The sequence below is a fragment of the Rhinolophus sinicus genome, chromosome 3, assembly GCF_057876585.1.
Source record: "Rhinolophus sinicus isolate RSI-liver-muscle chromosome 3, RSI-T2T, whole genome shotgun sequence".
NCBI classification, from domain to species: Eukaryota; Metazoa; Chordata; class Mammalia; order Chiroptera; family Rhinolophidae; genus Rhinolophus; species Rhinolophus sinicus.
The window spans coordinates 84919720-84936097 of record NC_142503.1 but is presented as its reverse complement, the minus strand read 5'-3'; the positions used below and the strand labels follow the sequence as shown (position 1 = coordinate 84936097).

At 35.7% G+C, this 16378-nt stretch overlaps 1 protein-coding gene across 11 annotated transcripts in view; it reads right to left on the bottom strand.

Annotated features, from left to right (window-relative positions):
- The window catches only part of CSNK1G3 (casein kinase 1 gamma 3), a 102128-nt gene that overhangs the window by 5727 nt on the left and 80023 nt on the right, over positions 1-16378 (bottom strand). For 6 of the 11 annotated variants that reach the window (XM_019728019.3, XM_019728028.3, XM_019728025.3 and 3 more), the window contains 2 exons: positions 6214-6320; positions 5683-5706 (listed from right to left, as the gene is read on the bottom strand). In XM_019728019.3, the coding sequence (XP_019583578.1) occupies positions 5683-5706; positions 6214-6320 (131 nt within the window). The remainder of the gene's footprint in view (positions 1-5682; positions 5707-6213; positions 6321-16378) is intronic. The other 5 variants (XM_019728030.3, XM_019728026.3, XM_088796689.1 and 2 more) reach the window with 1 other exon arrangement.

Below are 16378 nucleotides of genomic sequence, written 5' to 3'. Positions count from 1 at the left end.
AACACTGGAGATGCTGGGAGGACACCATGCAATCAATTTACATGAGTGCAGGCAAATGAGTAAAGAGAGACAATGTCATTTTAACACTTGGTACAGTAAAAAGTGGATGAAAAAAGTTATTGGATATAATAGCAAAGATTCTAGGAATTAGCATATACAGAAGTTCTCACAGATGATGTGAGCAAGTTATTTTAATCAATAAATTCAGTTATCTAGTCTTAGAAAATTATTCACATCTTTAAATATATTTTTAAATGTATTTTCTGTCCTTGCTGCTCAGTGGCTACACGTTCTCACACAAGTGAGTTCATAACTCACTTGGGGTCTCGTAAGATTTAGAGTCCTGACAACTACCTTGGGGAAACCGATTAATCTTACCACACATTTAAATCATGTTCTTGTCAATGCTTCTCTTTTTCTTGACTATTTTTCCATTATTCCTCATGTGGTTCCAGTAAGCCAATATGTTCTCTCAAGTTAGTTTCAGGCCTCTGACATAATCATTTGGTAGCTAGCCTAAAAGCTTTCAAGTCCCATCTCTATTTTCAAATCCTTTGGTAATAAATGGTAAGTCCTGCTTCTGGTGACCTCTAGGGTCGTTGCTTTAAATATTGTTGAGGTAAGGAAACAGGAAACTGTAACAAATCAAAGCCCTAAATTATGCAGAAAACATAGTAAGGTAAGGGCCAGCGCTTTGCTACTGACATGGCACCACCATTTCCTCTTTATCGTTGCCTTTTTCCTCAGCTGGAATTTGGCTTGTTTTGCTGGAGCTATGTCATGTACTTCCTTCTCACACATCTACCCAGAACATGAAACATTTTTCTCTGTCTGGATCGGAAGCTCTTATCTGTCCCTTCTACAATGACTCACTGGCTCATCCTTTAGCTGATAAGACTGCTGATAACCTGCCAGACCCTACCCACTTAGGACTCCAGAATCTAGCCTCTGCTCATCTGGGCTGATGAGTATAAAGAAAATACCTTTACGATATCTAATCTTTAATTTTTTGACAAAGGATTTCTCCCCATAAAATTTAATTTCACATCACTGGATCTCTTGATTTTAAAAGTGAGGAACTGTTTAGTTCAGCAAGAAGAGTTTAAATTAGAGAGCAAGACCATCCACATAACTACTCTAACTAGGAACCTGCAGAACCATCCTCATCTTCGATTTCTTCCACTCTATCCACAGGCAATTAGTCCCTCCAGTCTGAAACGACTCAGTATGTTTCCATCCTCTCGTAACGACTTAGATCGTAATTTCTTGCTTCCACCATTGCTAAGAGCCTTTTAACTGACTTCCCAGTCTAGGTCTCCCCTTCTCCAATCTGCCATCCAAACTTTCCCCATCATAACTATAGCCCTACCCTTTTCCTCTTAAATCTCAGCAATGGTTCTCCACCGTCTTTGTCACTAAATCAACACAACTCTTAAAATTTGGTTCCACCTACTTCCACTCTCCTCTCAGTTTCATTCTTCATTAGGCTTCCTTTCCAGGCAGCCTAAACAGAAGGAGGGAGGGAAGAATGGAGGGAGGGAGGGAGGGAGGGAGGGAGGGAGGGAGGGAGGGAGGGAGGGAGGGAGGGAGGGAGGGAGGGAGGGAGGTTGGTTTCCTGCAATCTGATGAACCCCAGGAAGTGACATAAGCCTCCAAACTGTTGCCAAATTAATTATCCTAAGGTTCAATCTGATTATACCATTTCTTGGCTTTAAACCCACAGCTTGCTTTCTTGTGCTGAGAAAGACAACGTCCAGTTTTGTTTTTTTACCTTGGTACTAAGGCCCTTCGCGACTAGACACTTGCCCTACCCCAGATACCATTAATGTACTCACACACTGGATGCCCAGGGAGTGACTCCACAGACTTGCCCCATTTTTTCCTTGCTCCACACTGTTGCTCAACCTCTTGTGACTGCTTCTACCCAGCTCCTTGAACAAATCGTACCCCTCTGTGCCAACCAGTGCACATGGATCCTTACCGTGAAGACTTCTCTGATCTTCCCAGCTGGAAGGGACTGCTCCTGTCTCTGAACTCCAATAACATCCTATGGCATTAACCCTATTAACACCTTGCATTAGGCCAATGAGTCTCAATTCTGCCTGCTCCTTAGAATCAGCTTAGAAGCTTTTTAAAAATAGTGGTAACCAGACCCCACCACAGACCAATTAAATCAGAAACTCTGACAGTGCAGCCTAAGTACTGGCATATTTTTAGAACTCCCCAGACAACTGTGACAGGAAGCCAGCGTGGAGAACCACTATGTAAAAGCCATCGGTATATTTACTATCTTCTCTAATAGAACAAAAGGGCTTTGACTTCTTAATTATCATATTACCAAATACACGATAAATGTTCAGTTAATGTTAGAAAGGAGAAAGAAAAAGAAACAAAGGAAAGAAAGATGATTTATTTCATACCACTTAAAAAGTCGATAAGTAAAATACAGGAAGTCTTGGTAATTCCTACAAGAAATGATGAGTGTGCTACCATTTGCATCACCTGCCTTGAAAAAAAAAATTCTCAGCTACAGTAAAAAAAGTAAGGGGAAATCTCATTACTAATAAAGGAGCCATTTTATACTTGGGGGAAATAGAGTATTTGCCATCATTCAGAAACCATATATTCATCCATGAGGTACTATTCTAGGAAACCCGAGACTCTAAATGTCTATTGTAAAATACATTCTAATTAATTGGATGGGGTCAGAGGGATCTCTGCCAATCACAGGCAAGAACAGAGGAAGCTGGAAACAAATTCTGAAAGAGAAGTCTAGTCAGGTTCCTCGCTACCTACAAAGTGGTGGACGAGAGCAGAGAAGTAGGCAGATGATACAATTGAGAAAACGAAATCATCCTCACGTTTCTTAATTACATACTAAAAGGGTATGAGAATGAAAACATAAACTAATAAGGATGTTAGAATAACCTTGATTAAAGGAAAGACAAAATGTTGTGTGTTTAAAGAGAATTTCTCACTAGTGAAGAGTTAGGGAAGTTCTTCTGAGCATTTCTATAACCCATCTGAAGTAAGTTTTATTAAAACTATGGAGTGCTATCCTTTTTTAAAATAACTACTTTATGAAGATGTAATTCTCACATCATAAAATTCACCTTTTTAAAGTATACAAATCAGTGGTTTTTAATGTATTCAAAGAGTTTTGCAGTCATAATCACCACTACCTAACTTCAAAACATTTTCATCACCCCCTTAAAAAAAACACACACACACTGCCTATTAGCAGTCACTCCCACCCTCTTCTCCGCTGTGCTAGGCAATCACTGTCTCCTTCCTATCTTTATACATTTGCCTACTCTGGACATTTCATATAAATGGAATCATATAATATGTGGCCTTTTGTGTCTACTTCTTTCACTTAGCATAATGTTTCCAAGTTCTTTTTTTTTTTATATTGTTAACTGATAGTCCATTGTATGGATATATACTACACTATTTAGTCAATTATTTGGTAATAATTTATTGAGGCATACTCTTTTAAGCATTAGGGATCTAAAGATGAAAAAGGTCTTGTTTTCAAGAAATTCAAGAAGTTTCAAGTAGTAAGAACGGATAAAGAGAATGAAGTATCAGTGGCAGAATGAGACAAATAGAATATAGGCCTCAGAATGGAAAACAGAGCTGGGAAAGATAGGCAGGGGTCAGCCTATAAAAGGTGTGAAGGGGCACCATGCCAAGCAATCTGGACGTGATGCTCCAAGCAATGGAGAACCTTTTCTTCAGAAATAACTTTCCCACCACTGACTTCCTTTTTTCTCATCTTCCGACGCCTACATATAGAAACCCGAACCCATAAACATACACACCCACACTCATCTCAACTAAATAAATTATGCCATTCTTCAAAGCCCTCTCCATAAAGCAATTATCTGATTATCCTGTCAGTAAGTAATCTTTCTCTTTACAAGCTTTAACAAGCTACTTTCACCTTTTTCATAGTATTTATCACATACTGATATATGCCAATACACCTGCAGTCTTCCCTGCTGGTGTGTATTCTACTTAAGGGCAAGTGCAGTATATCAGGTATTTCTGAAACCCAAGCTGTGTAATTGTTAAATGAATAGACAAATATAATAGATTTGGTTGAAAGCAGGTCTCTAGGAGGATGTGAACAAAGAACAGCCAGTTTCAGTGAAAAGTTGTGGGTATGGAAGTAAAACTATGGGATCCTGATGAAAGAAGCACAAGCCTGGAGAGAACACAGATGAGAAAGGCCATTGGCAGCTAGAAGTGGGGAAATAAATAGGGCTGATAATAGCTATGGAATACCTGCCATATGCCAAACAAAATGCCAGTGCTTTATCACATTTAACAGAATAGAAACAAGCTTGAGAAAGGTAACAAGAAAGTGGCAGAACTAGGATTCAACAACCTATATTTAATTGTAAAGGACACGTGCATTCTAATTGGCCACACTACCCCCAGACTTCTTTAACTGTTGCTTAGGATTGCACAGACAAGCATAAACTGTTATTTTTATATTGTGACATAAAATGCAGAAGGATGTAGCTGACTAATTATATCCTGAAATCCACTAAACTAAGTCATACTGTCAATAAATTCCATAGTCAAAACTGATGAAATTGGATACTTGATTGCTGCTGTTTAAAAAGAAATATCCACAAGTCTCCTTATCTTGCATCTAGCAAAGGAGCCTTATTTTAGAAATTATGTAAGGTTCCTTTTAGATTATGTAGAATGCTCCAAAATTTATTAATCTAAGAAATTTTTTTACGTACTCCAAAAATTGTCCTGAAACTGAGAGAAGCATTTTAAACAAGGCATTATAACTAAAGGCAAATGTCAGAAAATAGTTAAATTCAACATTATTTCAACTAATAGGAATATTATTTTTCATAATATCTGTAATTAGCGGGAACTATTTAGATGAAGATTTTTCATAACACTCTCTCACTATCGTTTATCATGAAAATTATCAGTGTAGCATACCATTTGTTTTCAATGGCAATACCAGGGGTGCCAAAAAAATGTATACAAGTGGACACTTTGGTCAACGTTGCTCAAGCAGTCATTTGCTGTAATCAGAAGTGTCTGGACGTTGATGGTTACCACTTTGAGCACCTCTTGTAATTGCAGAAGTCAAACGTGACTTGTACTCATCTTTTGCTATCAGCATATATTGACAATTGCAATTTTCATAGTTTTCCTTTCTTAAAATGTGTATACATTTTTGTCATTCTTTGGCACCCCCAGTATAATTAGTAAATGAAACACTATTTTAGTGATACTACTAGGGAGAGGTTGGGCCTTTACTATGTATACGTAACAATTACAAACAGGAAAAAATGAAAGCTTAACTCAAAACGCCTGTCTTTCTATTTAAAATAGCAAATAAAGCCTCTGTGTTATAAAACAAAAACACAAGCACAAGCAGGGTTGGTGTATCATCTACTCAATTAAAAAGTGCCCCCACATCTATGTCACTTGAAGCAAAAAGTTGCAGCAGGCAAAAGAGCTCCTCAAACAATTATTTCTTGCTTTGCAGAGCTAATGTAAATGACATCAAATACTTTTGAAAAACTTTTACAAATCGTAATTTCTATGTTGGAAAGTATGTTTTTTAAAAACACAACATGGTGCTAAATCTTAGAAATTACAGTCAACGGAGCTATTTCTGCCTGCCTACACTTCGGAACTCACCACATGTTCAACACTTTCTGGCAGCTATACACAAAAAAAATACAAGGAAAAAAAGAGAGAGAGAGAGATATCATCAGAAACAGCCCACATTGAAATTATCACATTGTTTTTCATGCTAAATGTTTTTCCAAGCAGCAGTATAATTTACATTCACAAAAAAAACTAATTTAAAACTAATGGTAATGCATGCAGCATACTATAAAATTAATATTCATTCGTATGCTTACAGAAAAAAAATGAGCATCGATATAGTATAGCAATAACTTCATGCATCAATACTCATAAAAATATGCTGTTGATTCCAAATAAGAATTTGAGCATAGTTCTTAAATAACAATTTTTGTGTTATTAAAATATTTACTGAAATAGTACTGTTTTAAACATAGTGATGAAAATATTAAACATATCATTTGCTTTGCATGCACTTAGTCCTTGAAAAAAACTCCTGAAACAATTGTGTATGACTATAAATCTCAAACATGCATAGTGTAAGAACAAAAAGTTACTAAAACGAGCAAAATAAATACATACTTAGTTTCATCCATCACTTCCACTTCTGTAGGGGCTGTGATGGGTGCATTTGAACGTCCTGCAGTAGGGTCATCTGTGTTTAACTCTCCATTTGTAGAACTTACAACCTACAAAAAAAACAACAAAATCATATATACATAAAGTAATAGGTTACACAATGATAAACATACTTCAGGTTAAAATAATTAATTAGAAAGTTAATATGAGGAACATAAAAACATTAATATTCAGTTGTTCATAACTGAACACAGTAATAGGTCCGGCATTTTATTAAAGATCGAGGTCGTCCAATATTTGTTTTTCAACTTACTTCCTTTTCATCTTGAAATTTCTGTCTTCTGTCTCGCTCCCTCTGGTTTCTAAGGCTAATTCCTACACTTGTATCTTTATCAGTTCCCTCTTGTGTGCTCGCTCTTTCGGTACCTTACTTCATCATGAATTATGTCCCTTGCAAACTTCAATGCTTCTCCTTTCAATGGAGCCTTCATTTCAATTTAATCATGCTCAGATCTCCTGTTCATTCACCCAGTTGTTCAAGCCCCAAATCCAAGAGTCATTATGATTCCTCTCTTGACTTAAAACCCATTATCTAATCCATCAGCCGGTCCTGCTCTATCCTCCCCAGAAACAAAACCCAAATCTAATCAGTTCTCCCCACCTCTATTACTACTAAGACTTCAGTCCAAGCCAGCATTATCAACTCTTCTGTGAATGAGAACAAAATCTATTAATTGGTCTTCAGCTTTTCCTTGTACTCCCTCCCCCATTAACGTATTGTCCACACAACAACCCGGGTACTGCTTTTAAGATGTAAATTAGATCGCATATAATTCCACGCTTAAAACTCTTGAAGTGTCTGACTTCCCACTTCATTTAGAATAAAGATCAATACACTTTACTCTGATATACAAAGTTCCACAAGATGGAAATCCTGTCTCCCTCTCTGATCTCATACCACTTTCCCCTTTGCTCACTAGCCTCCATCTAATATGTCACGCTTATTCCCACTTTCAGGCCTTGGCATTACCTATTCTCACTACCTGGAATTGTCTTCCTGCCTCCTGGCCATCTTCTTATCTTTCAGATTCTCTAAGAAGTCTCTAAAACAGGCCTTTACTATTACACAATCTAAAACTTCCATGCAGACACTCTCTTTCATGTTATACTCTAGTTTTAACTCTTTGTATAGCATTTATCCAGTTGATCTTTTTCTGATTAATTTTGTTTCTTGATACCCACGCTGACCTCCATTAAAATTAAGCTCCATGACAGTAAGAACCTTGTGTTGTTCCCTGATATGTCTCCCTATTATACCTGGCACAAAATAGGCACTCATATTTGTTGACATAAATGAATGCATGCATGAATGAAATCTTAAAACAAGATAAAAACCATAATGAAACTCTCAAATTCTCGTGGTCCTATGAAGTCACCTTACTGTTCTATTTCTTGCTTTCCATAAAACTTCTTGAAAATAAGTCTTAACTTACCATTTCCATTTTTTGTGAAATTTTCCATTCATTTATTCCTTAACTCCTTTCAATATGTACTCCTTCCCTACATCAGAACTCTAAGAGTTCTCTTGAAAGTTACCAATGATTCCTAGAAAATATATCCAGTGGTCTTGACTCAATTTTCATTTTCCTGTACATTTCTTATCACTTGGCACCAACTGATGACTTTGGAGTAAGATGGGTCTTGATTCAAAACTTAATTCTACCCACTTACCAGTTTTGTGACCCTGGAAAACATACCCTATCTTGCTAAACCTCAGTGATCTCAACTATGAAATGGGAAACTATAGTATCTATTTAACAAGGTTGATGTGAGGATGAAATGAAATCAATATATAAAGCAAGGGCTAGCATATGGTAAGAGCTCAATAAATGGTGGCCATCATTATCACTGTCGGTTTCACCTACAATCAGGACTTCAACTATCACCTCTATGGAAAGGACTCCCTGTGCCCGACCATTCAGTCACATATTCGGTTAGTTACAGCAATTTTGCCACCTCAAATACAGTACTTCCAGGGTAGCCAGATGGCTCAGTTGAGAGCAAGCGCTCAACAACAAGGTGGCCAGTACAATCCCCGCATGGGATGGGGGGCTGCACCCCCTGCAACTAAAGATTGAAAAGGGCGACTGGACTTGGAGCTGAGCTGCGCCCTCCACAACTAGATTGAAGGACAATGACTTGGAGCTGATGGGTCCTCAAGAAACACATTGTCCCCCAATATTCCCCAATTAAAAAAAAAACAGTTTAGAAAAAAATAATAAAACTTCAGTATTTCTAAAACCAAATTTATCATACTCTCTCTAAATTTGTTAATCTTTCTATAGTTCCAATTTCTATGAAAGCCCTACCATCTTCGCATACCTCTAGGCTCAAAATCTAAGAATCACCTTTGATATTTCCCCTGCCTAATCTCTTCAGGAGAAAAAAGAAAAAAGTTAAATCAAAGACCTGGGCACCAGAGTTGACAGCTGGCTACTAGACTTAAGAGTACTACTTATAGAGCCCTGTGTTTCTAAAACTCAATTCAAGAGTTCTTCCTGAGATGCTACAACATGCCATGCACTGTTCTAGAAACTTGGTATACCATAGTAAACAAGACAAACAAACACCCCTGCCCTTGTGGACCTAATTTTCTAGTGTAAGGAAACAGGCCCCTCTTCCCTCCCACCACCACTTTAAGGAAAGTAACTTGAAATCAACTAATGTATCTGGATTAATTCAGGAATTATGGAAGTTCAGTTTCCTACATCTTATCTGGAACAAGCACTCAGAAATGAACACTGCATTTGTGCCTACAGCTGAAAACACACTAAACTTCTTTGATCTTTAGAGACAGCCCAAGAAGAGGAAAACTCCTGTCTCTGCTTCTGGGGCACCTGTCATTCTAATGAGTTATGTGTTGATTTTTTTCTCTTTATTTTCTCTTCTTCCTGAAAACATTAAAATAACTTTTATTCTAATTCTCAAGCATAACTTGGTTCTTTATTCTTAATTTTTAAAATGTCAGAACCCCTACACTGAATTGGAAATGAGCTAGCAAGCAAGGTTCTTATCTTACAGTTTCGTATTCTCCCCTACTTTTCACTAGCATAGTACCTTGCATGTAATAAATCATCAAAGCAGTTCACTGAACAATTTCCATTGCTCTCTACTCAAAATAATATTCAACAGTTTTCTTTTCCTCCTTTCTGTTCAATGGCTGTAGACAGCTGGAGGGACCCCATCTTGAGTCACAGGCAGCTCATCTAATGTGTTTTCCCTTAACTTTAAACAGCATAATTGAAAACTTAAAACCCAGGTATTCTAAATTTCCAGCAAAAGCAGCTATATATGCATTGGAATTATAAAATCTGATTTACTTCTGTTCCTACAAAATGATACCAGACTTTACGAAACTTTATTTTACTGAAATGTTTCAAATCCCATTAATCCCATTCTACCTAGTTGACCAGAACCAGACCGAAAAGAACTAACATCTTCCTTGAGGTAGTTTTTCCTGGACTTCCCAGATTCCCTAACCTTTTGAGTAAAGACCAATATCCCAGGGTCAGAACAGAATCAATGTGGTAACAAACAGAGTTCTGTAAAATTGGCCTATTTAACATTGATGACCTGAGAGTGAATCAAGGCATTAAAATTGTTTTCGCTTAAGAAAACTAATCATCTTTTTGCAAAGGGATTTTACAAAGAAGAAACGACGACAATAAAAATAATGTGTCATTACATTCTTGGAAACCTAAATCAATCAGTCAAGAAAACAAATACATACAAATTATTTTTATAAGCCAAATTCTAAAGAAAGATTCCATTTAGGTGACATTTCTAGAATTATAACTCAAACCAGAACATAAAAGTCTCTAAAATAATAGTGTTCATCAGGCTGATTTCCTTAATGAAGGATTGCATAAAAATGACGATGCTTTGAGGTTTTCAAAAATAGTAATTATCATTATTATTATTATTATTATTATTATATCAAAAGGTAATTCAGGTGTCTTAAACAGTTTTTTGTTCTCGTTCTTACATAATTTTTCTCTTATATTCCCACTCTGATAAAAAACTACAATAAAAAACAAATTCTCATTTTAAGAGGTTTTTTTAAAAAAAAAAGACCAGGCGACTGGTTTTACTATCAATATATCAGAGTTTAAGGGGAGGAGGAGGGGAGAGACAGCCTGCCACTAAGTGTGAGAGATAAGTGATGGTTCACTTATGGCTGCCTGCCTCACCTAATTCCAAAAGAAGTCATTCTCATATGTTTTTTAGTACAAAGATAACATGGTGTTTTGTAGTCAATGATTTTAAACAGCCAACTAATATACTTTTCCAAATATAATAAATTCATACAAATTAGTTATACTATAATCTTCCTAATTTCTATTTGAGTCCTTTTAAGCATGTTACCAAGTGCTCAGTAGAGGCTCAGTATCTTATTTAACCGGATCTCTACCTATCTAAAAACTATATTAGAAATATTGAAACATTATATATTTTACTTACACACTCAGTTTTTTCTAAAAGCCATCTATAAGAAACTATACTAATAAATGAGATATAATTAAAAGAGTAAGTTCCAAAGAGTTTACAAGACCCCTGCTAGGGTTCACATGTACTGCATGAAACCAATTTCCTTACATAGTCTAAAAACTATAGTGAAAGCTATAATTGATATTCCAACTGATGACCTGAACGCATAGTGACATTCTCACTGACTTCCAACAAAGATAAACCAAAACAGATTTTCCATCTAACTTGCACTTACAGAAGTATTAAGCAGAGCACTATATTCTTTGAGTAATCCAGTTTTTCAAGATGTTACTGTTAATGTTACTGTAAAAGAATATCAAAATAAATTTGGAATGCGGAGTTACCCCAATGATGACAAGGAATTTCCTAAATTATGTAATAAAAGCATGTAACTACAGTCGTTTCCCCTTACCCACGGTTTTGCTTTCTGCGGTTTCAGTTGCCCATGGTCAACCGCAGTCCGAAAATATTAAATGGAAAATTCCAGAAATAAACAATTCATAAGTTTTAAATTGTTCATTGTCCTGAAGAGCGTGATAAAATCTCTCTCCCTCCTACACAGTCTGCTTAGGACGTGAACCAACTCTGTGTTCAGCGTATCCACACTAAATACACTGTCTACCTGTTAGTCACTTAGTAGTTGTCTTGATTATAGAAATATTTGTGTTCAAGTAACACTTATTGTACTTGATGGCCCGAAAGCGTAATACTGCCGTAGTGATACTAGCAATTCAGACGTGCCAAAGAGAAGCTGTAAAGTGCTTCCTTTAAGTGAAAAGGTGAGCACCTTACAATATTTTGAGAGACTACATTTGCAGCACTTTTATTACAGTATAACTGTTCTATTTTATTATGTTTTAATCTTACTGTACTTAATTTATAAATAAAACTTTATCACAGATGTGTATATATAGGAAAGACATTAGCATATATAGGGTTTGGTCCTATCTGTGGTTTCAGGCATCTCCTGGGGGTCTTGGATTGTCTCCCTGTAGATAAGGGGGGACTATTATACTCTTCTTCCACAACCTCTATTTTGCAAATTTCAGCACCCCAGAAAACTACGAATACAAACATATTTGTACTAATCACTCAATTTTTTTCCTTTTTTGTATCTTTTCAAAGATTTAATAGAGAAGATTGAAATGTTTAATTGAAATGTTTTAGAAAGGCTAGTGTTAACAATTAGCATAATAAAGAATTGATTGAGATATGGCATCTATTATTACTCCTGATTTTTAACTATATGTGTTTTTCTTACCATTTCAAAATACATTTGTGTAATTCTTTTTCTGTTGTCACCACATGTATTTGTGTTTCTGAAGTAGTATTAACTACGATATCAAACTGCTCATTAATTTTATTCTTTTATTTTCATCAACAGTGCCTGGCTGCCTAACACCTTCGTGCCATTTGTAATTCTACCCTTTTTCCCCCAGGGACTCAGGGTCACATTATTCCTTAAACGCAAACCAAATGCTGTACAATGAGAGATTACCAATCGAAAGATCCACCACATCACGGTGGTGCCACCATTCAGTAGTGTCCTTATTATTTGACTTCTTCCCTCTGCTTGCAATTATCTCTCAACTTTATAGGGTCAGGTTTTCAGTTAGCATTGAGCTCAATGGAGTTGTGCTACCGTAAAAGACACAGCTACAGTGGAATTAGAGATTAGCACTATCTGCTGCGAGTGGTACATTTTAAAACCTAATTTTGGAGATCCTGATTTGCCAAAAAGGGGTAACTGCGCCCTTCCTTTCCCGAGCCCCATATCTGACTGAATTCTACCTTCTAATTACCTTTCATCACTTTTTCTCTTCATCGCCATTACCAATCGTTTTCCTCAGCTATAGATTTTCAATAGCTGTGCCTTGCCTTCAACTCGCCTCCCTCCTAGCTAGTCTCCTGCAACAGTGATCTTTAGAAAACCCTAATGTAATCAAGTTAGTGCCCTACCTAATTCTCCTTATGGCTACTCTATATCCTCGGAATAAAGTCCAAATTTAATAACAAGACCTGTTAAGTCCTTCATGATTTGCCTAGTGCCTCCCTTTCAGTCTCCTTTCTCAAAACACACCAGCTTGACTGAATTTTATTCAGTTCCTCAGTATGTCTCTCTTTCCTCCCTATGCTTTTTCCACTTGTCACACTGCTTGTTTATTGGCCTTTCCCATTGACTTAAAGCTCTATGGGGACAGGCACCATATATGTTATTCTTCCTTTTATTCATGCACATAGCACAGTGCCTAGCACCTTGGAGACATTTATATATTTTGTATATTTGCCAAATAATAAATAGCAAGAAACTGAAAGTAGTAGGTCTAAGTTTCTCGGCCACATTTATTACCAGTGATTCTAAGAGGAGTAGACGGACACACATGATTCCCCTAAGAGCTTTTCCAAAACACATACAAGCCAATAACAGATTCAAAATAAAATCTATAGATATGTGAGTATTATTCTTAGACTCTTCAATGGGAAAAGTTTACCAATCGTATAGCTGTATCATTCTGTTTAGTGAATTAATACTATTTCACTAAAGAGAGAATATCTGACAATGCTTTCTTTTGGCTGTACCACTACACTTTACGTCCCAGAGATGGATAAAAATACTAGTCAAGTTTCTCAGTTTGCAAAAGCAATAGATTATTCTATTATTTAGCAGTGCCTAAGCCTCTACGCTAAATACTTTTTAAAAAAATTAATTTCTCACAATAAAACCCTGAGGCAAAGTATTATTAATACTTCCATTTTCCTGATGAATAACCTAAGGCACAGAATTTGAATTCAACTCTGACTTCAGAGCTGGTGCTCTTAACCACAATGAAACCAACCTGGTCACCTACTCGTGTATGTCTGACCTGTAATACGTATAATAATTCTGGAGAGCCAAGGAATTCAAATTTAGACTGCATGATTCAGTTCCTACCGAAAGCACACCTGAAATAACGAATACCTGAGGATCTTTCTCTTAGGTCAAAACGGTAAGAGGTTTCATCTTCCATGTCAACTGGAACCACCTCTGTGCTACCACTTTTGAGAGCTATTCTCGGTTCCATGAAAGAGTGCAGTGACAATACACACTTCTAGTTAGAAAATAAGTAAGTCACAGAGACGTACTGTACAGCATAGTGACTATGTCAGTAACACTGCAGTACATGTCGGAAAGTTGCTTAGTGAATACATCTTAAAAGTTCTCATCACAGGAAAAACAACTGTAACTGGTATGGTGACAGATGGCAACTTGAACTATTGTGATCATCTCACAGTATTTGTATAAATATTGAATCATTATGTTCTACATGTGAAACTAATACAATGTTATGTCAATTATTCCTCAATTTAAAGAAGAGTGCAATAATAGATAAGGGATAAATGCCATAGGCCCCAATTGGCTCATTTTTAGGTTACTGCTGATGCTGCTTCTGAATATCCTAAATTTGTATGGCCAGATAGCTGTCTACTTATTATGGAAATGTCTTTCCTGAGAACTACTTGGTAATATGTCTTTAGGATTTATTAAGGATAATTTTTTTAACTGTCATATAGTTTTTGCATCTCCTGCAAAGCCAACGCTTGAATTTTTGTCCAACAGGTGGTTTGATGAACCTCAAGGCAAAGAACCTCAAGGCAAATTCTTCTCCTACTTTTGTACTAGTGAAAAGGTTTCTATTCTCTTGATCTCTTCCTTTTATCAAATGAGAATGATACAGCACACTGTTTCCCTTTCTTCATTCAGAATCAAATATAGTATCAATTATTATAATAATCACATTAGCTTAGATTTTAGGTACTTTTATTTCCCTTTATTATTAGTTTTAAATTATGGTTCTATTAACCCAATTATACAAGTACCGTAACGTTTCAAATTTTGAAAGTGGGTAAGATATAAATTATAAATGAATCCATTATTTTGGGGTGGGGCAAGATTCAGGCATGATCTTACTTAGGCTACTAGTAAATTTTTCATGATCATCAAACTTGTTTAATATCCATCATAATGTCCAATAGGTGAACGTTGTAAACTATATTCAGGAAGTAGTAAAAATAGTGTGCCATTTTTTGTTTTACCTATGTATTACTAGATTCTAGTAAGTAAAACTGGTCAACTATTGACTACTAGAATGAAGCCAGATGTAATTTCTACAGGCAGGAAAGTTTTAAAGAGATGATGAGAAGTGAGCAGAGTTAAAATACCTCTTTGAAAACACGTGAAGAAAAAGAACATAGAGTATTGGAGTGATGAGCCAATAATCCAACTCCTTCACCCTTTGATAGTCCAAAAAGATCCCATGAGCCACCTTTGGGAATCCCACAAAGTAAGAAGCAGCTAAGTTTTTGTGGTAACAGTACAGAAATGGTACGAAAGCTTTCTAATAGTGCCTTAATTGCTGCAGATTTCCCTGAACAGTGAGCAAGAAACTTGCTATGATAACAGACAACACTTAGAAACATGTAAACACATACAGATACATACACAATCCAGCTTGTGTTATGTAAATTAAATATAACTTGCTCAATTAACTTTTCCAATGACATAAATCGGGATCATAAAAAATTTTACAATTCAGGGACCCTTGCCTCTGAGACCCTCACTCTAGAGTTTTATAGAACTAGTCAAATACTTCTATTACATGTAATTGAAAGTCCCACAGGCTACAAAGTTCTATAAAAATACTTGGTAATATAATTAAAATTACCTCTAAAATTTAATGGTGATAAAAACATGAGAACTTATAAAATTCAATCAAGAGTTGATGTTTAAAATTCAAATTAAGAAAGAATAAAATCCAGAGAATAGATTCAGTAGATTTAATATATATACATATATGTGTATGTATATATGTACACACACACACACACACACACACACACACAGAAAAATGTAAATTTGGTAAAACATAGTGGAAAATTGTTCAAGTGGAAATATGTGGATTAAAAAAAATCAAAAAGTTTTACAAGTTCTAAATTGAAATGGATTGAAATTACATTTATCATCTCAATGACTTTAAACCAGCATTTAGATTATCAACATTTAAAAGAAATAAGAGACTCAGGAATCTTTCCCTATTTCTACAATAAACATAAAAGATTAAAATTTAGGGGGCCTGAGAGGACAAAACATAGTAGCTATCTCTAAATGTATGGAAAAGGGGAAAAAAAATAACACATCAAAAAAAAAAAAAAGGGATTGTTTTAAATTCAAATATCCAAACAATTGAGGGGAATATTTAATAAATACTTGTCCTTGAAATTATTTTCTCCACCTGGTATTTTCTACAAGCACAAACAAAATATACCATTATAAAAATTGGGGTCATGCTTATTTGACCAATTAATCAGAAAAGTACATTCTGAATACTCAGGATGAAAAAAAGTTAGATATCTACTTAACTGACTTAAGTTTGAAGGATGTAAAACCAATGAAAGGGAAAAGATATAAAAATGTTCCATTATTTAAAGCATTAAAAAAGATTGAGCTTATTATTGGAAAATCAAGTTTCACACATATTTCAAGCAATACAGTTTGTTTTTCTAACCTGTTGTACGACTTACTTAACATATTGTGGCATATACTTGCAAAAATGAACAAAGGCAAAAATCTCAGGATCCCTAT